General features: G+C 38.0%; 1 protein-coding gene across 1 annotated transcript in view; it reads left to right on the top strand.

Moving 5' to 3' along the window:
- parp142.2 (poly(ADP-ribose) polymerase family member 14-related sequence 2.2) overlaps positions 1-19,787 on the top strand; it is a 34,162-nt gene extending 14,375 nt beyond the window's left edge. The window contains exons 10-15 of the mRNA XM_087260158.1: positions 1,973-2,155; positions 4,287-4,702; positions 13,687-13,924; positions 14,693-14,829; positions 17,228-17,408; positions 17,756-19,787. Of these exons, the coding sequence (XP_087116284.1) occupies positions 1,973-2,155; positions 4,287-4,702; positions 13,687-13,924; positions 14,693-14,829; positions 17,228-17,408; positions 17,756-18,036 (1,436 nt within the window). The 3' untranslated portion in view covers positions 18,037-19,787. The remainder of the gene's footprint in view (positions 1-1,972; positions 2,156-4,286; positions 4,703-13,686; positions 13,925-14,692; positions 14,830-17,227; positions 17,409-17,755) is intronic.
- The last annotated feature ends 598 nt before the right edge of the window (positions 19,788-20,385 follow it).

The following is a 20,385-nucleotide window of genomic DNA, read 5'->3' as shown; positions in this document are numbered from 1 at the left end:
ACCCTCTCATTTGGGACTGAGGTTTCTGGGACAAGAGAGATATGACTTGGCCCAGGTTGACAGCAGTGAGTAACGTTGTGCATTGTCTTTCCCCCACTTGAGAGGACAAACCATGAGTAAGATAGAGATCTCATGTCTGCATCAATCTGAACAGTGTGCTGACAACACCGCTATTCAGTACGCGCGCGACAACACAGCTGATAAGAACTCGCGCGACAACACAGCTGATAAGAACTCGCGCGACAACACCGCTATTCAGTACGCGCGCGACAACACAGCTGATAAGAACTTGCGCAACAACACCGCTATTCAGTACACGCGCGACAACACAGCTGATAAGAACTCGCGCGACAACACCGCTATTCAGTACACGCGCGACAACACAGCTGTTAAGAACTCGCGCGACAACACCGCTATTCAGTACACGCGCGGCGACAACACCCGCTTTAGAGTTTTACAGCTCTTTTTCATCCCCGCTTCCAGCAGCACACTCCATTTCCGCATTACTGGATCTGTAGCGACAACAGACCGCAAGGGATGATGGTCAAGCATGGGCTGATGGGAATTGTAGTTTTCGCTACCTCCCGTTCGCTTCATTCGCCTGAGCAAATTTTCTCAGAAGACCTATAGTTTTACCGAGTCATGTGACTTCGGTAATATCGAAAAAAATTAATATTGCGGTATGACGGTATTTACAATACCGTTACATCCCTAGAATATACACATTTCAGTAATAACGGCAGACTTATTACTTCAGACAAACAGCACACCCAAACACTGCAGCGCTTATTTAACTTTTCGCCATGAACTTGCATCGGAGCTGCAGCAATGATTTGTCCAGTTGTCATCCTCTAAAAAAGCAGTTGATGATCGAACACATGCGAAAATGAGTGCCATGTAGCAGCAGTGAGGAGATTGTTAATAAAAAAGTATGTAAGGATGTTGCCAGAGTGGCTTTTTGGTTTCTTTTCTTGTGCATCCCAGCCACTAGCTCCCCATCTGAAAGATTTTTTTTAAGATAAGGGGTAATGTAGTCATACAACTTCACAATTAGTAGTGTTGCAGTATGTATTTGAATAAATATGGATGATTCCTTTACTTGAAAGCTTAGATTTCATGATCATTGTTATGACCGTCGAGGGGTCGATCACAACAGAAAAGAAAAGAGAGCCAATACCAGAGAGAATTTGAATATAACAAGCTTTGTTTATTACAGGAGATAAGGATATCTCTTCAGGGAAAGACCAAACGTTTCTATACATACCAAACAAATTTTAAACTCTCTCTGGCATTTTGCATAGGGGTGTGAAAAACGGAAAAATACGCTGGAGAACCACAAAGGCCCACAAAGTTAATGCATACCTTAATTAAAAGAAAGGCCTCGATCTGTGCCCCAGCATGTCCATTTATTCAGGGTAGGTTAAGATGAGAATCAATCAAATACATCATTAAATTTCTTCCAGAAACCAACTTCGTTTAAACAAAAGCATAGACGCGCAGAGAAAACACAAGATGGCAGGATAAATCCACACACCTCAACTAAATGTCATAACACTCATAATTAGTTTTGTTTACAGAGTTGATGTTTATCATTATTATTCACACTTTAAAGTTTGCATTGTCAGTTCAATACTTATGATTTTCCATTGTACACACTTTGTAACAATTTATCAAATTTAAGAGTCTCTTTAACGCTAATGTTTATTTTATTATGAAGGGATCATATATTTAGTGTAAATATTTTTAGTTTTTGACAGTTAAAACTATTTCCCTTTGTAATGCTGGTTAATTTAAATAAAGTGGTTAAATAACAAAAAAAAAAAAACTAATATTCCTCAATGGATTGTAAAAAAAATGTATTCAATACTTATTGATATTGAATGTTATGAAACTTGATATTGTGATAATCACCCAGCCCCAGGTTGCAAAATGCATCCATATAATGTCAAGGCAATGTTTGTGTGCTTTACAGGACAAGGAGGTTTGGATCCAAATGTGGTGGCCAAGTCTATTCTAGAGGGAGTGAAGGAGGGTGTTCAAGGAGCGAATCTTCAATATCTCAGAAATATTCGCATCGTTCTGCTGAAGATTAATGTTTTCCTGGAGTTCAAAGAGGTGGCACTGCAAGTCTTTGGTGCCAATACACAGATGACAGGTGAGGATAACAAGCCGAGTTGATGAAATGTGTTGATCTCGTGCATTTGAATGCACTTTTGCACTTTTGCATTTGTGCATCTGACTGTGACACATCATTACATGAGTGAACAGATTTGGACAGCACATGGCTTTAAAGGAATGGGATGGAATTAGGTGCATTTTATAATCGCTGGAGGTCAAAAAAACAAAGCTAAAACAAAATTCTTTTGCATGGCTCTTGTCATTATATAATTTTTGATAGCAAGTAGTCCCTTGATGGTGGCTTAAGAACACATTGCAACGTGCCTACTTATATATATATATATATATATATATATATATATATATATATATATATATATATATATATACACACACACACACACACACACACACACACACAGTTGAAGTCAGAATTATTAGCCCCCCTTTGAATTTATTTATCTTTTTAAAATATTTTGCAAATGATGTTTAACAGAGCAAGACAATGTTCACAGTATGTCTGATAATATTTTTTCTTCTGGAGATAGTCTTATTTGCTTTATTTCAGCTAGAATAAAAGCAGTTTTTAATTTTTTTAAAACCATTTCAAGGTCAAAATTGTTAGCCCCTTTAAACTATATATTTTTTCGATAGTCTACAGAACAAACTATCATTATACAATAACTTGCCTAATTACCCTAACCTGCCCAGTTAACCTAATTAGCCTAGTTAAGCCTTTAAATGTCACTTTAAGCTGTATAGAAGTGTCTTGAAAAATATCTATAAGAGTAATAAGAGTTTCCATAGAAAATGAACATTTTCCTCAGCCTCCTTTGTTCATGTTGAGATATTTCAATTTAAAGACCAGTAAAAGGACTTCTTCTTTGCCATAAAAGGGATGTTACTGAACATACACACAGGAACCTGATAAAAATGCTCATTTTAGAGGAAAATTTCAGACGCCATTTAGAAGTTTTTGCATCTAAACTCTAACTCTATATAACTCTATACTTATATATTCTAAGTATATATATAAATATTATTTGTTTCTTCATTTTTACCCAGATAAAAATTCACTGAGATCAAGATCTCATTTACAAGGGTGACCTGGCCAAGAGGTCAGCAACATGTGACTTAATACTAATAGAATAGAATAGAAATAATAATGAATAAAAAGTAAAGATAATATAGAAAATACAGTTTAGTTGTTCAGCTATATCACATTACAATATCAAATACACATACATTGAGAAATGGACTGCCGTTGTTTATTATAAAGGATACAGCAAAGTGATCTGATTCGGATGAGCTCAGACATGTTTTAGACTGAAGAGTATTTCAGGATGAGGGGCGGCATGACTATAGGCTTGCCTCCCCATTTCAGTTTGAACCCGGGGAACAGTCAAGTGATTAGATTCATTTGAACATAGGGCATACTGACTTTATGACCTATCAAGAAGGGAACATAGGGATAACGGCACCAGACCCAGAAGAGCCTTGTAGACCAGAGTCATCCAGTGGGTGTACCTTCTTACATTCAGAGAAGGCCACTCAGGTTTGGCATACAGTTCACAATAGTTTGTTAGTCTACGATATCCTGTAACAAACCTCGAAGCGCTGACATAGAGTTTAAAGTTTAAAGGCAAAGTAATGCAGGTTACGTAATTTAAAAGTAATGAGTAACGTAATGTATAACTTAAAAAAACTAAACAATAATATTCGAGCTAATTTTTAAAATAAATAATACAAACAGAACAAAAGCAGCAAACACATTGCTTTAAACTTTCATTAATCTCTGTATACGACATGTATAGCTCTGGCGTCACAATGTTCTCAGAATATAAAATTATTACTAATTTATAATTTGAAGTGTTTATTTAAAGGTAAATGAAGGTGTAGGTTATATAGTGGGATGTTAATTGCAGAGCTCCTCTATTAAAAATAAAAGTTCTGAAAGAGATCAAGCCAGGTATTGTAACGTATTGCAAAAGTAACTCGGAAATATGTAACTCATTGCTTGCCATAAAAAGTAACTAAGTAACACAACTAGTTACTTTTTTGGAGAGTAACTCAATATTATAATGCATTACCTTTCCCCAAAACTGGGAGGTGATTGGCTCAAGGTTGCAGCTTTCTAATTCACAATACTTCACTTTCACTTCTTTCAGCTCCTGCTCCTCTTGTACCTACAAATGTACCCACCAGAGGGCGCAGTGCAACAGCAATGTTGACCAGAACTCAAGCACCTTCTTTACCAGCCACACCTGACTTGAGTTATCTATTGGCATCTTTGCCGGACACAGAGGACAAGGCAGCATTCCTGGTAATTGGTGACCGTGATAAAGACGTGTCTGATGCCTGTAGAGAGCTTCAGCGGGCGTACGACAGTCAGTGTTCAACACAGTCATTCCACTCTGATGAGATTGAGCGTCTTACTACGGATGAGCTGGACAAGCTGCTGTCTAAAGTAGATTCACTGCACCTTCAGCTAAAAACCAACAGCTCTGGAGAATGGGTGGTAAAAGGGCTGAAAGATGGAGTGAATGAGGTGGCGAGACTGATACGAGATGCACTTCGCAGACAGGTGAGAACGTAAAATGTCAAAATTCTGCCAAAAAAAATCTTTTCAAGCCACACAAGTGCACACATTTTCCACCCAAATGTATTTGTATAGCACTTTTCACAATAATTTTTGTTCCAAACTGCTTTTAAAGGTGCACATTATGTCATTACAATCAAATTTAGCAAAAATTAAGGTTATTAGTTACCACAACTTTCAATAATTAGCTAGTAAATAATAGCTTTTAAAAGTTAAAGTTATTAAATATAAGCATAGTTAACCTGCAGTTATATAGTACATGGGTGATGTCTATGTGTCCACGTTTAATAAAGTCATGTTGTCCTAAATGGTTGGCCTCCGGTCTTCACAAGTCATGGATCACATCAATGGCACTATGCAATCTCTAGAGGCCTTGAGACAGGTATCCACAGGTGGAAATGTAGAACAATGTAAATAATTAGCTTAGCTGTTGTCCATAATGTATTTGAACAAGAGATATTGAATGTCAATGTGAAAATGAAGTGCTATAAATGAAAATATGAGTTATATAAACAAACATGGAAAGAAACTAGTGCTGTCAAAATTAGTGCGTCAACGAATGCGATTAATTCGAAAATTTTAACGCATTAAAAAAAATTATGCAATTAACGCAGTTGCAGTTTTTTTTTACTTCCTGTTGTGGTGGACGTGTTCAACATGCGAAGAAATATGGATAAGACCAAGGAAGCACTTTTTGAAGGCAAGTTTACTTAGAAGGCAATACACTCAGAAAGTCTCTGGTGAAGTCGCGAGCTGTCAGACAGCGCATTACTCTGCCTTTCAGCATGAGCCCTCCAATGTTTCATTTAAGTTTAACGTGTTTCCTCATTAAACGCAACGAAAGCATCTGCTTCGCGTTGTTGTGTCAGAATCCTTGTGAAACACAACCATACTTAAGAACGTTTAGTTTAAGCAAATTTGATGAACGCAGCCACTCCATCGCGTTGTGTGTTTGTGTCTGTCTGTTTGTGTATCTATGTCAGGCCCATTGAGGGCTGCCAGGGGTTGAGTGAGCGACGAATCTGAGTAGGAACGTGTGCGCGTGAGACGTACCTGAGGAGCGGTGGGGGTGAGTTGCGCGCAATGTACCTGTAGAGCTAGGAGGGATGCGGTAGAGGGGTGTGCAACGTATTTAAGGACCGGGCGGGAGATGCGCGATTTCCGGGAGATTATCTGTAATGATTCGTCACAGAGATTGGGATCCATCGTGCAGTTTTATTATAACAGTAATCAAACAACGGCAGAGAAACAGAATCGTGGTCATCAAAAGGCAAATGGTCAAGGCTGGCAGCAAGGGATCGTAAACGGTAAACAGGCAGGGTCACAACGGGAAAATCAAAGTAGAATATAAACGCTCAGAAATGTCAACGAGTAGCAAACAAGACTTCGCAAAGAATGAAACAAACCAGTCTGCTTAAATAGATGGCGGAGTGATTTCGGCTGGACCCGTAATCAAGCAGACACGGGGTAGATGGGAAATGTAGTGGAGAAGGAACTGTCTGTTAATAATGAGGTGAGGGTGCCCTCTGCTGGTTAGAGGAGGGAATCAGGGAGTTTGTCTCTGTGACGTTATCATTCATTTGAGGGCATCCAGGAGTCTCTGTGCATTTGCGGGATACTCCTAGTCTTAGCAACTGGATGAATGTAAAGAAGGAAAATTGAGCAAAATGTCAATCAATGTCCTCAACTCACACCAATACAACTTTACAATGAGTGCAATTGCTTGAATTCAATACTTTATTATCATAATTTTCCAATTTCCATATCTGCAGTGCCTGTATTTTGCCATTTTTTTGCAGTCCACTTAGAATCCAACTTGGAAATCAGTGTTTTCTTTATTGGCATTGATTGTTTTGAAATTTAAATGTCATTAACATGCCTGTGTTTTTATTTCTGTAATAAATATGGCTGTCATGCCAGGATCTTGATGGTTTATTGTGGGTATGTTGTTTACATGAAGAAATCTGTGTTACAAGTTAAACAAAAATTCTAATAAACAATTATATTTAGAATTTAAATAGTTTTTGTCTTCCGTTTACATAAATTTTACATTTGAATAGTCAAAACTACAAGTTTCAGTCTTTTAAATGTGATTAATCGTGATTAATTTTCAAAAAAAAAGGTGCGATTAATTAGTTATTTTTTTAATCGATTGACAGCACTAAAAGAAACATATACAACACAGAAGTATTTTTAACAAAGTGCCTGGTGTATTAAGGGAGGAAGAGTGTGTCCTACAGACTGCAGTCAAGCCTACACCTCTGAAATTGCTTGACTAAAAAGATAAGTCTGTAATCTAGTTTTGTACTGAGAGTGTGTCTGAGCCTCGGACATTATCAAGAAGGCTATTCCAGAGATTTGGAGCCATATATGAGAAGGCTCGACCTCCTTTAGTGGAATTTGCAGTAATGTCAAATAATATCTATTTGAATGCATTTTTCTTTATTATAAATTATTTTGATGATTCAAAGCTGAGTGTCATTTCAGAAATCATTCTAATGTGCTGCGTGCATAACCAAGAAACTGCTATTATTATCATGTTATTGTTTTTTTTGTTTTTTTTTTTTAGTACAAATTTGTTTTGGTGATTCACATTCCCAGTGTATGCACCAACATAAAGAGACTCTCATGATATCCTCAGTCCTTCCATAATCCATATCCATACGTAAATAAGAACCTTGCGATTTTAATGTATAATTTTCTATGACTTCCTACGATTTACTCCCCTGATTTTTTTTTAACTTTGCTATCTAGAGGCTGTTATTGCATAAAAAATATTAATAGGCCTACAACTGATATAAGATCTCTCAGGGAGTAATTTTGAGCCAGTAATATATTCTAAAGTGTCAAAATCGATTCATTTGTGGTGAGAACATGATCCAAACTAACACAGCCCCAACCGTAAAAAAAATGTGCGCCTTTTTGGACTAATCCAGCTGCAGTAGGTTTATGCTCTGTCCCATCTTATGGGGTGTGGAGAAAAAATATTTGTTGATAGTGCTTTAGCAACTGTTTTAAACAGAGAGAGAGAGGGGGGGACCATTTCCCGATGGATCGTTGGTAATATTTCCAGTAGATGACCATGTCGCAGTTTAGCTAAATTGATTCACGCCACATCCTGAAGTGAGGCACGATGCGCCTTCGCCATTTGCAATGCATTAAAACATTGTTTTCCAGCCACAAATATATAGTTTACGTTCTCAAAATGTGTAATTTGTCTAAAGCGATGTATACAAACTTTATAGTATACTATGACCAAGGATACAATAAGCCAGCAGAAGTCATCCCTTCATAGTAAAAAGTGACATTTTGTGTCTGTTGGTTTGTTTACTTGTGAGAGTTCCCCTGGCATTTTTCTGCCTGTTAATTCTGACCAATCGAAAAGCAGTTTAGGAAATACGTTCAATAACATCCGGCCAATGAGGGATGTGGATTTTGTCACATGACTGCTGTTGTGATGATTCAGAAGCCATTGGATCCATTTGCAAGCTTTATTGGCACAATCACACAACTGTAACAAATAGAGGGGCGAACCAGGAATCAGACTGTAGAACAGGCAGAGTTCGGGGCAGGCAGAGAACATTCACAATTGATAAAGCAGGCTAGAGTTCAGGGCAGGCGGATAACAATCACTGCCGATGAGGCAGGCTAAGAGTTCAGTACACAGATCAGGCAGAAATGTAATGAAAAACCTCAGTAATGACTGTCAAGTCAAGTCAAGTCAACTTTATTGTCAATCAAACCATGCAACAGTACATTACACAGCAGACTGAAATTGCGTTTCTCCCATACTCCAATGTGCAATTTAAAAAACAAAAATATGACACACACTAGACATAAACTAAACATTTAACTAATATAGTACAAGATGAATTAAATAATAGACACTAATAAACTGTGAACAGTTACCATATATCCTATTGTTCCAGAATATGACCAAGTTGAGGTATTTATTGTAGTGCAATTAGGTGCAGTATGGCAAAAGTGCAAAGTAGCAGCTTAGAGGTAAGTGTATTTTGTAAACATGTTACACGTGCAAGGAATATTAATATAAAAACATTGAGTTTGCTTTTCTCACAGTTCCACAGATTTTTGTGTGTGTGGGCTGTGGATTGTGATTTTATAATCCAGTTTTCATGAGTGAGTTGAGCAGTCTAATAGCTTGAGGAAAAAAGCTATTTATGAGTCTAGTAGACTTGCAACGCATACTGCTGTAGCGTTTCCCAGATGGTAGGAGAGTGAACAGTTTATGTGTGGGATGGGTGAAGTCTTTGATGATGTTTGTAGCAACGGAGCGGGTATATGTCCTGAATGGATGGTAGGGCTGATCCGATTATCTTCTCAGCTGACCTCACCACCCTCTGTAGAGCTGTCCGGTCAGCAGCAGAGCAGCTACCATACCAGACTGAGAGACTGCTGGTGAGAATACTCTCAATGGCACCTTTGTAGAAGGTAGTGAGTGCCGGTGGAGGGAGGTTAGCTCTTTTCATCCTGCGCAGGAAGTGGAGGCGTTGGTGAGCTTTCTTGACCAGAGAGGTGGTGTTGGTAGACCAAGACAGGTCATTGGTAATATGCACCCCCAGGAACTTGGTGCTTTTCACTGACTCTACCACACTGCCATAGATGGTGAGGGGGGGGGGGGGTGTGACCTGTGATTCCTCCTGAAGTCCACAGTTATTTCCTTTGTTTTATTTACATTGAGATGTAGATTATTAGTGTCACACCAGTTGATGAGTTGATGTACCTCATCTCTGTAGGCCGAGTCGTCGTCGTTGCTGATGAGGCCCACAACTGTCGTGTCATCTGCAAATTTGATGATGTGATTTGAGTTGTATCTGGCACCACAGTCATGAGTCATCAGTGTGAACAGCAGAGGACTTAACACACATCCTTGAGGGACCCCAGTGTTCATGATGATGGTCTGTGAGGAGTTTTCACCGACTCTTACTGTCTGTGGTCTGTTGGTGAGAAAATCTAATAACCAGTTGCACAGTGGGGTGCTGATGCCTACAGCTCTGAGTTTTCCCACCAGGTGTTGTGGTATGACTGTGTTAAAGGCAGAGCTGAAGTCAATGAACAGCATCCGCACACAGCTGTTTTTGTTTTCCAGATGAGCCAGGCTGAGGTGAAGTGCTGTTGCTATGGCATCATCAGTGGAACGCTTGTAACTATAAGCAAACTGGAAAGGGTCAAATGTGGCAGGTAGGCTAGATGTTATGTGAGCCTTAACCAGCCTTTCAAAGCACTTCATTATGATGGACGTAAGTGCTATAGGCCGGTAGTCGTTCAGTGTTGTGACTGGTGATTTCTTAGGTAGCGGGATGATAGTAGTAGCTTTGAAGCTTTCTGGTATAATGGCTTTACTCAGAGAAATGTTAAAAATATCTGTGAGAACATCTGTAAGTGAGTTTGCACAGTCTCTAAGCACACGCCCAGGTATATTATCAGGACCAGCAGCCTTCCAGGGGTTGACCTTTTGAAGGGTCCTCCGCACATCAGCAGGGTCAAGTTGAAGTATTACATCGTCCACACAATGTGGAGCTTTTGTTGGAATGATGTTGTTGTTTTCCTCAAAACGGCTGAAGAATGAATTGAGTGAGTTTAAGAAGACTGTGCTGTCCTCACACGGTGGAGGTATAGGCCTGTAGTCTGTTACTGACTGGATGCCTTGCCAGAGGCGTCTGGGGTCATTTATGTCAGTAAAGTGTGACTGGATTTTTCGTCCATAGGCACGCTTTGCTACTCTCAGGCCCCGGTTCAAGTTGGCCCTGGCAATTCTGAGGGCCTCTTTGTCTCCGGACTTGAAAGCTACATTCCATGCTTTTAGAAGCTCACAAACCTCCCTGGTGAACCATGGTTTATTGTTTTCCCTTGTGGTAATGTGTTTTATGACGGTCACATCTTCTATGCATTTGGATATATATCCTGTCACAGATTCAGAGTATTCCGTTATATTAACAAGCTGGTTGGAAGTGGCAGCCTCCCTGAAAACAGCCCAATCTGTGCAGTCAAAACAGTCTTGGAGGGCTGAAGTGGCCCCCTCTGGCCAGGGTCGGATCTGCTTCACAGAAGCTTTGTTTCTCACTAACAGTGGCCTGTAAGATGGCATAAGTATAACAGAAAGATGGTCCGAGTTACCCAGATGGGGGTGGGGAACAGCTCTGTATGCCTGTTTGATGTTTGAGTAGACCTGGTCCAGAATGTTCTCTCCCCTGGTTGCAAAGTCCACATATTTATAAAAGTGTGGGAGTACTGTCTTTAGTTTGGCCTGATTAAAATCGCCAGCGATTATACAGGCAGAGTCCGGGTTTGAGTCCTGCATCGAGCTCACAGATTGATACAATGTAGTAAGTGCGTCTTTTGTATTCGCACTGGGCGGTATATACACGGCTGTAATAGTCACGGCTGAGAATTCTCTTGGCAAGTATACTGGACGACATTTGACTGTTAAAAATTCTATGTCTTCAGAACAGTGACTTCGGAGAACTTTAGCATTTGTGCACCAGTTGTTATTGATGTAGATTGCCACTCCACCACCTCGTAGCTTACCAGTGAGTGCGTGACTCCTGTCCGCTCTGAATGTTGTTAGTCCGTCCACCTGAATAGCGTTATCTGGAACGCTGTGGTTAAGCCATGTCTCGGTGAGGACGATGGCGCTGCAATCTTTCACCTTCTTTTGTGTATTTAGATCCAATCTGAGATAGTCCATTTTGTTTTCCAGCGAGCGAACGTTGGAAAGCAGAATCGCAGGAAGTGCAGGTCTGTATGGTTTAGCTTTTAGCCTTGCGCTAATACCCGCTCGACTCCCTCGCTTGCTAGGTCTAGCACACCGCTTGCGACGAGTGCTACGTCCCTCCCACCGCTTACGTCGCCTCGAGCATCGGCCAGTATCGGGAGGGGAGACCGCTGCTTTGCAGGCCTCTGGGTCTTGCAGTCGTAGGATACCTAGCTCGTCGAGAATGTTGTGATCCAAAGCAAACATAATTCCAGAGAAATCGTTTGAAAAGTTCGTGTTTCGTAGACCAAGCAGTAGGTCTCTGTTGTAGACTTTTCTCGTACATGACTGAGACGATTCAGACGACACATTTAACATAAAACGCACATCGTTACACGGAGCCGGAGTAGCCGCTGCCGTACCAAGACTTCGCAATGATCAGTAACGTGAGTGTGGCTTATATGCACGGAGATGATGAGAGACACCTGTGCCGCAATCAGTGACAGGCAGAAGGGCTTATGGGAATTTGATTCCGATTAGAATTCTGGTGACGACTCCCTCTGGTTGTGCACTAGAGGGGTAAATGCATTCTCACTTACAACTGCATTTTGGTTCTTTTCGACTGGTTCTGACCAAAGCAATCAGTGTGGTATAAAAAGGACCCAAAAACGGCAGAAAAATGCTACAGTGTATCATTTGTTACCCTTGGTCCAGACCAAATGAACCAACCCACAGATGTAAAAGCACCCTAAAGCTGCGGTCACACCGCACTTTGCTCTCCATAGACTTCCATTCATATGCACATGAATGCGTCAGACTGGGAACGCAAGGTCATGCTTCTAGTTTCACAGTTCGCTTCGTTGGAAAGTTCCAGCTTGGTAAAATCGCATCACTTGACTGCGTGAGACCCATCGAAGATGAAAACATGACGTCTCTGGACAGGAATTTAAAACATGGACCAATCGCTTGCTTTTTTAATATCTAATCTTTTTGTTTAATCCCGCACGTTTTCGCAGCACCGTACGACTTTTGCAGGAGCAAACTCTAGTGTGACCGCAGCTTTATTGTGTGTCAAGTAGCTGCACAACAAGCAGTATAATACAGTGGGGTCATTTTATTAGTTGATTTTTCTTTTAATATCTTCACACAGCCTCTAGTTTGGGAACCACTGCCCTAGATAATCACAATCTGAGAATTTAATCCACATATTTGCCATTTAATGTGATTACAGTTATGCACATATAATTAAGTAGAGTTTTGAGAGGGTCACCAAAATATAATGCATTAATATTTTAAGTGAAGTTTCATAAACTAATTTCGAGAGAAGCACGTGATATGATTGAGCACTGCTGGCCACTCATCCGTAATCAGTAACAATCCAATCAGAGTGATCCTAGCTTACTATAAATGGATCATTTTCTCCTTACTGCACCATCTTCGTTTTGGAAGAATCCCCCCTTCCACCCCATCTCCTCCTTTTCCCCCCTTTTTACTAAAGGTGGAGCTATCGAGAGATACCTGATCTTGGATCCCCTGATATGCTTATTGACCAGGCGGGAGCCCTGGGCTCAAATAACTCCGAGCTCAGGGTTCTCTCCCAGGACAGCATGCCAAACCTGCTTAAATGCCAAGCATCTAAGTGGGAACTCTTGAAATACTATTGACCTCAGCATATGACGGATGTATTTTTCACTAGTAAACTTGATACAAATATAACTATTTTCACTCAATGACTGGAAAAAATTGTTACAATATAATTAATCCATTGTATTAATCATTCCTTTTGATCAAAAATTTATTTGTTTCAACATAATAGTTTTAATAACTCATTTCTAATAACTGGTTTATTTTATTTTTGCCATGATGACAGCACATAATATTTTACTAGATACTATTCAAGATACTAGTAGTCAGCTTAAAGTGAATTTCAAAGGCTTAACTAGGGTAATTAGGCAAGTCATTGTATAATGATAAAAAAATATTGCTAAAGCGGGCTAATAATATTGACCTTAAAATGATTTTTAAAAAAATTTAAAATGCTTTTATTCTAGTGGAAATAAAACAAATAAGACATTCTCCAGATGAAAAAAATATTATAGGAAATATTGTGAAAAAGTCCTTACTCTGTTAAACATCATTTGGGAAATAAGAAAGAAGGGCGAATAATTTTGACTTCAACTTTCCTCAAAATGCTCTGACTGAAACATTTTATTTTCTCTGGCTGTAAAACATCTTTTCTTTCTCAAACCTTCAGGTAAGAGAGAAGGAACAGGATAACCTCTTCACCCAAGTGACGTGGTGCATTTTGGGACTCCGAGGCGTTTGGCAGAAGGTTCCAGTAGAGGCGAATCATAAACTTGAGAGAGCTGATGTAAATGATGGGATTGTGGATGCACAAGGTGTGAAATGGACTGTGGATTTAAAGAAAATGGAGGCCACAGCATGCGTTTCAGGACAGGTGACAGCTCTCAAACGCCTGGAGAACCTTCCAGGTGAGGAATAATATGTTATCTGTAATATTATATGTTATTATTAATAATTAATAATATTCATATATGTGATGACATTAATCATGTTAATGATTTCTCACAGTAGTTATCAACAATGATTTAACAAGTTAGATTAATATCAATATGCAACACTTCATTTGTCTGAAATTGTTTAAGTAATTTTCAAATTTACACCAATGCAATTGTGATTTAAAAAGAATACCTATAAAAATATAAGATGCAGCTTACTCATATGTGGTGCTATAGTGAGCTATTTTTAGAACAGGCCCGCGGGTAACTCATGTTGGTGACTCCTGGTTTAGACCAAACAGTTTACATCAATATATTCAAGTTACAACAACATCTAACAAAATAAAGTTTTGTTTTCCTGTTCTGACAACTTAAAAGTTTTAACCTAATCAGCAATTTAGAATTTTTAAGTTACAACAATGTATTAAACTATGTAGTGGCAACAGATCTCTTGAGTTATGTTTTAGAGTGTGGAAACACATTTACTATATGCATTCCAGCATGTCCATCAAAAAAGTCATGTGGTTTTAACAGATTATTTGGTGATAAAAAGAGGTTGAATTCACATCTTGGGTAGAAAAAGTTTTTTTGTTTCTTGAAGACAATTCAATTTCAATGCTGTAAAAAGCTAATTTGACCACATAATATATCTAAGTAGTTGTAAAGTTTGTGTTTGCAAATTGCAAGGAAAGAATTTGTCATTAAATGTTTAAACGTATGTCTCACTCTTGTGCCTCTTAGATTTCTCTTTGCCCATCTACTGGGACAACATGAAACAAAACGAGCATTTAAAGGTAGTTGATTTAGATCAGCAATCAGCAGAGTACCAGACCGTCAAGGCGGATTTCAAGAAGACCGTCAAACAGACTGTGCTCAAGGTTTGATACTCAACACCATTATTACTGTGTGTTACATGACACAAACATCCTGAAAGACATATAAACAGCATTTAAAGAACAATAATGGGCTAATTCATATTTAAACATGCCATGTGGTGTATTTCAGATGAGTTTTGTAGTCTTGAGTCAACAAGAGTAGAGAATTAATTGTAGGTTATACACTATAGGGATAGTGCACGCAACACTCAAAATTCTCATCATTCACTCACCCTTAGGGTTGGAAATCATTTTAATTTGAATGATTCTGGTTTCTATTCAATGAGGAGGCATTCAGTGATTCAACAAGAGTGGAACCGAGGGAATTGGCTCTAAAATGGAACAATTCCAACAATTCGGAACTGATTCTAAAAACGGAACCAGTTCTCGATACCCAACACTACGTACTCCCTTCATTGTTCCAACCCTGTCTGTTTCTTTGTGTGATTAAACATTGTGGGTTGTACACAAACAACAATATGCAGTATAGACCATTTTTAGAAATGTAAACAATGAGGCTAATGTATCTCCTGTTTTAGATTTTTCTTTTCGAGAACTTCAAAGAATACAGAAAGCTCCACATATTGATGTGGTCATTAGTTATGACAAAATCAATGAGCAAATCTCTCATAATATATCTACCAAAAGACATATAATTACTTATATTAAGTAATATTAAGAAATATTACTTTACAAACTGTATTGTAAATAAATCATAAGGACATATTTGTTCATATTAATACTGGGATAAATTAAAAGCTGAATAAATATAAGTTTACACACATTTACACAAGTAAATTAATAGACTCACTGATGGGCTAAAAATCTGCAGAAATCGGTCTATTTCTGCGCGCACAGATTCCGTGTGGGCCTAGTTGAATCCAGACTGAATCTCGTCTTGTTACAGCTCTGAAATAGTTTGACGACAATATCGCCATATTGAAATGCTCTATAGAGGAATGTTGAAATAAAATGTCATTGAGCTCAATAATTTATATATATATATATATATATATATATATATATATATATATATATATATATATATATATATGTGTGTGTGTGTGTGTGTGTGTGTGTGTGTGTGTGTGTGTGTGTATATATAATATATATATATATATATATATATATATATATATATATATATATATATATATATATATACATACAGTTGAAGTCCCTAATTATTAGCCCTAATAAATAATTATTAGAATTATTTTGATTTTAATTTTCTTTTTTAAATATTTCCCAAATGATTTTTAACAGAGCAATGAAATTTTCACAGTATGTCTGATAATATTTTTTCTTCAGGAGAAAGTCTTATTTGTTTTATTTCTGCTAGAATAAAAGCAGTTATTAATTTTTTACAACTATTTTTGGGACAAAATTATTAGCCCCTTTAAGCTATTTTTTTCTTGATAATCTACAGAACAAACCATTGTTATACAATATTTTGACTAATTACCCTAACCTGCCAATTAATCACCTTATTAACCTAGTTAAGCCTTTAAATGTCACTTTAAGCTTTATAGAAGTGTCTTGAAAAATATCTAGTAAAATATAATTTACTGTTATCATGGAAAAGATAGAATAAATCAGTTATTAGAGTTAAGTTTTTTAAACTATTATGCTTAGAAATGTGTTGAAACAATCTTCCCAGAACAGAACAGAAATTGGGGAAAAAAATAAACAGGGGCGCTAATAATTCAGGGTGGCTAATAATTCTGACTTCAACTGTGTGTGTGTGTGTGTGTATATATATATATACCTACTATAGATGCCAGTGGTTTCTGATTCCTGAAATTCTACAAAATGCCTTATTTTTTACAGAAGTATTTAATTAGACCACTTAAGAATCAATACATTTACATTTTTGGTTGAACTGTCTTTTAAGGTTAAAATTTTGATTTGTTTTAAAACTTTTTGATAGTTTTAGCTAATGTACATGTTATCATTACAGGTTGTTGTTTTGTGAAAAACAAGAAGTCTATTAAGTGAAGTTTTTAAACTAATTTCGAGAGGAGAACGTGATATAATTGACAGCAGCTGGCCACCTATCTACACTCTTTAGTTAGCCAATCAGATCTATCCTAACCCACTATAAATAGCCTAGCTAGACATTACTCCCTTATCTTCGTTTTCTGAAGAAACCCCCCATCCACCCCTTTCTCCTCCTTTTCTCCTTTACAAAAAGGGGAGCTCTCGAGAACCACCTGATCTCGTACTCCCCTCACATGCTCTATGGACCTGGCGGGAGCCCTGGGCTCAACTATCTCCGAGCTCAGGGTTCTCTCCCGGGACAGCATGCCAAACCTGCTTACAGCTGTCAAGCAATATCTAAGTGTGAACTCTTGAATATGGATTTAATCATGGCTGTTTGTGTGCGAATGCATTTCAACAGATCGAGCGCATCCAGAACATCAATCTTCGGCGGTTATATGAGGCACGTAAATCTGAGCTGGAGATCAAGAATGATCCAGCTGTCGGAGCAGGAGAGAAAATCCTTTATCACGGCTCTGCACAGGCGTCCTGCTCGTCTATCATGAGCACAAACTTCAACCGCAATTTTGCTGGGCAGAATGGTAATTTGTTCAGTCAAGTCATCTTTAATATAGAGCTTTTAAGAATGTAGATTGTGTTAAAGCAGCTTATCATAGATTAAGATTTTCAGATAGTGAAACCCATTCAGGTCAGGTTAGATTACTGATTCTGATTACTGAAACTGATTCAGTTCTGTTAAAAATGAATATCAATGCCGAAGAATATACTGTTTATTTATTTATTTATTTTGATTTATTTAACTTTATTTTATTCATGTATGGTGGTTTTAGTGTTGTGCATTTGTAAGCATGTGGTGATGTATTGTGAAGCCAGAGTCTGATACTGAGTGACTGATACTGACAATATGTGTGCATATATTCCTCCTCAGCCACTGTCTTCGGTCATGGGACGTACTTTGCAGTGAACGCCAGCTACTCTGCTCAGACGACCTATGCAGTTCCTGCAGCAGACGGGACTCAGCTGATGTTTGTGGCTCGTGTGCTTACGGGTCATTATGCTCAGGGTCTTGGGAACATGAAGACGCCCCCTGTCCGTGTTGCTCCAGACCAGTTCTATGACAGTGTGGTAGATAACACGCAGAATCCCACAATGTTTGTGGTTTTTCACGACTGCCAGGCTTATCCAGACTACCTCATCACATTCAAGTGAACTTCAACAACAATCACTGGATGATTCACACTACCTGACAAAAGTCTTGTCGCAATCCAGGTATTAGCAGCAACAAATAACAACTTCTAGTTGATCATTTGGTATGAGAAGTGGCTTATGAAAGGCAAAAGCCTCTAGATTACACTTATTTTAGGAAAATAAAATATGTCTTGATTTTTAATTATCTAATTAGGACAGTAAGGTCTGACTTTGCTTAGACAAAAGTCTCGTCTCTGAACAGAAGTAGGTCTATACTGCTGCAGTGGAAACAGAATGAATATTGTGTCTGACTCCATCATGAGCTTGGAGGACTGCATCCACACATCTCTGACATGACTCTAATCACTGATTAATAAAGTCATCTGGAATGGCAAAGAAAGCAGGACCCCCAGAGTTCATCAAGAGTCTTTGGATTCATCTTCAACACCTTCTCCATCTTTCCCTAGACATGCTTAATAATGTTCATGTTCATGACATGCTTAATAATGTTCATGTCTGGTGACTGGGTTGGCCAATCCTGGAGCACCTTGTCCTTCTTTGCTTTCAGGAGCTTTGATGATGAGGCTGAAGTATAAGGAGGAGCACTATCCTGCTGGAGAATTTGCCCTCTCCTGTGGTTTGTAATGTAATGGGCAGCAGAAATGTCTTGATACCTCAGGCTGTTGATGTTGCCATCCACTCTGCAGATCTCTCGCACGCCCCCATACTGAATGTAACCCCAAACCATGACTTTTCCTTAACGAAACTTAACTGATTTCTGTGGGAATCTTGGGTTCATGCTGGTCCCAGTAGGTCTTCTGCTGTGTTTGTGATGATTGGGATGCAGCTCAACAGATGATTCATCAGAGAAATCCACCTTCTGCCACTTTTCCAAATGATTACTAGAAGTCAAGTTATTATTTGCTGCTCTTACATTAGATTCACGACAAGACTTTAGTCAGGTAGTGTACATGTGTACTTCCGTTTAGTTTTAAATATCACATTTACTCAAAGATCTAGATTTAGTTACACTATATTGAGTTAGATATCTTTTATCAGTGTTGGTTAAAGTAACTTTTGAAAGGAATTTATTACAATCTTAAGTCATTTTTTTAGAAAAGTAACTCAATTACCCAGCAGGCAAACCTAAGACGTTAATATTAGACGTTAATATTAGGTTAGATTTAGGTCATGACATCAGGTGAACAAAATTTGATGTCTTTCCAGCCTCTAAGGACAACGTTATTTTGCCGTCCAATAATGATGTCAAATTACATTGCTATTTAATTGATTTTAGGTTGTGTTGGAAAGTGACAAAAATCTGATGTAACGTGCACACAACGTCAAGGTGTAACATGATTAGGTGTTGATATTTGGTTGATTTTAGGTTGGATATTGACTTCGGCCTGACCCTAGGTACTGACATCAAACCCGATTTTTATTTCCAAACAAAATTCAACATCCCACGACTGCGGGGTACAATGTCAATATGACCTCATGTTGTCGCCCTGTGTCTGCAACGTAGTTACTTAGTTCCTTTTTAGCCCTTTGACTGACGCATTTTAAATAATGACTTCAAAAGTCATTTAAGGAATGGGTGTTTTAAATAATGACTCGCACAAAGCCTTATTGGTTTACAAAAATCAAACAAATATCCTGTCGCACTACTACACTTGATTTTGGTTTTATTGTAAAAAAATTACAAGAAAACATGTTAAATGACACATTGTATGACTTACTTAAAAAAATAAAGGGGATTTAGTATTCAAAAATGATATATTTTGATTTTATTTTTAAATAAATTGGTTGCACACATCATATTTTCAGATTTTTCATATTAAACGGACTGTAGAATTGTGATCTCCGATTAATGGCAGAAGTCACAGGAGATGACAGAAATCGGGGTTTAATGGAATGACTTTAAAGGTGGGGGTAATGTTGACTTCGCCAGCCAAGCGTTGCAGCCGACTAGATTAATTAGAGAAATTGTTTGTTTTTTGGAATATATATATATATATATATGTGTGTGTGTGTGTGTGTGTGTGTGTGTGTGTGTATGTATATATGTATATATGTATATGTGTATATATATATATATATATATATATATATATATATATATATATATATATATATATATATATAAGGCAAGGCAAGTTTATTTGTATAGCACATTTCATACACAATGGCAATTCAAAGTGCTTTACATAAACAAGAATAAAAGAAACAAGTAAAATAAAAATAAAAACAAATAATAAAAATGCGTAAAAACAAAACAAAACATAAAAACAGGTAAAATGTGATATAAAAGAATGAAGAAGAAGAGAAAAACATAATAGTGCGATCTGTCGGACGCACCACAGTGCTCAT

Source organism: Danio rerio, chromosome 7 (assembly GCF_052040795.2).
Source record: "Danio rerio strain M-AB ecotype USA chromosome 7, GRCz13ab, whole genome shotgun sequence".
NCBI lineage: Eukaryota > Metazoa > Chordata > Actinopteri > Cypriniformes > Danionidae > Danio > Danio rerio.
The sequence above is the reverse complement of the archived record's forward strand: the minus strand, read 5'-3'. Positions and strand labels throughout refer to the sequence as shown.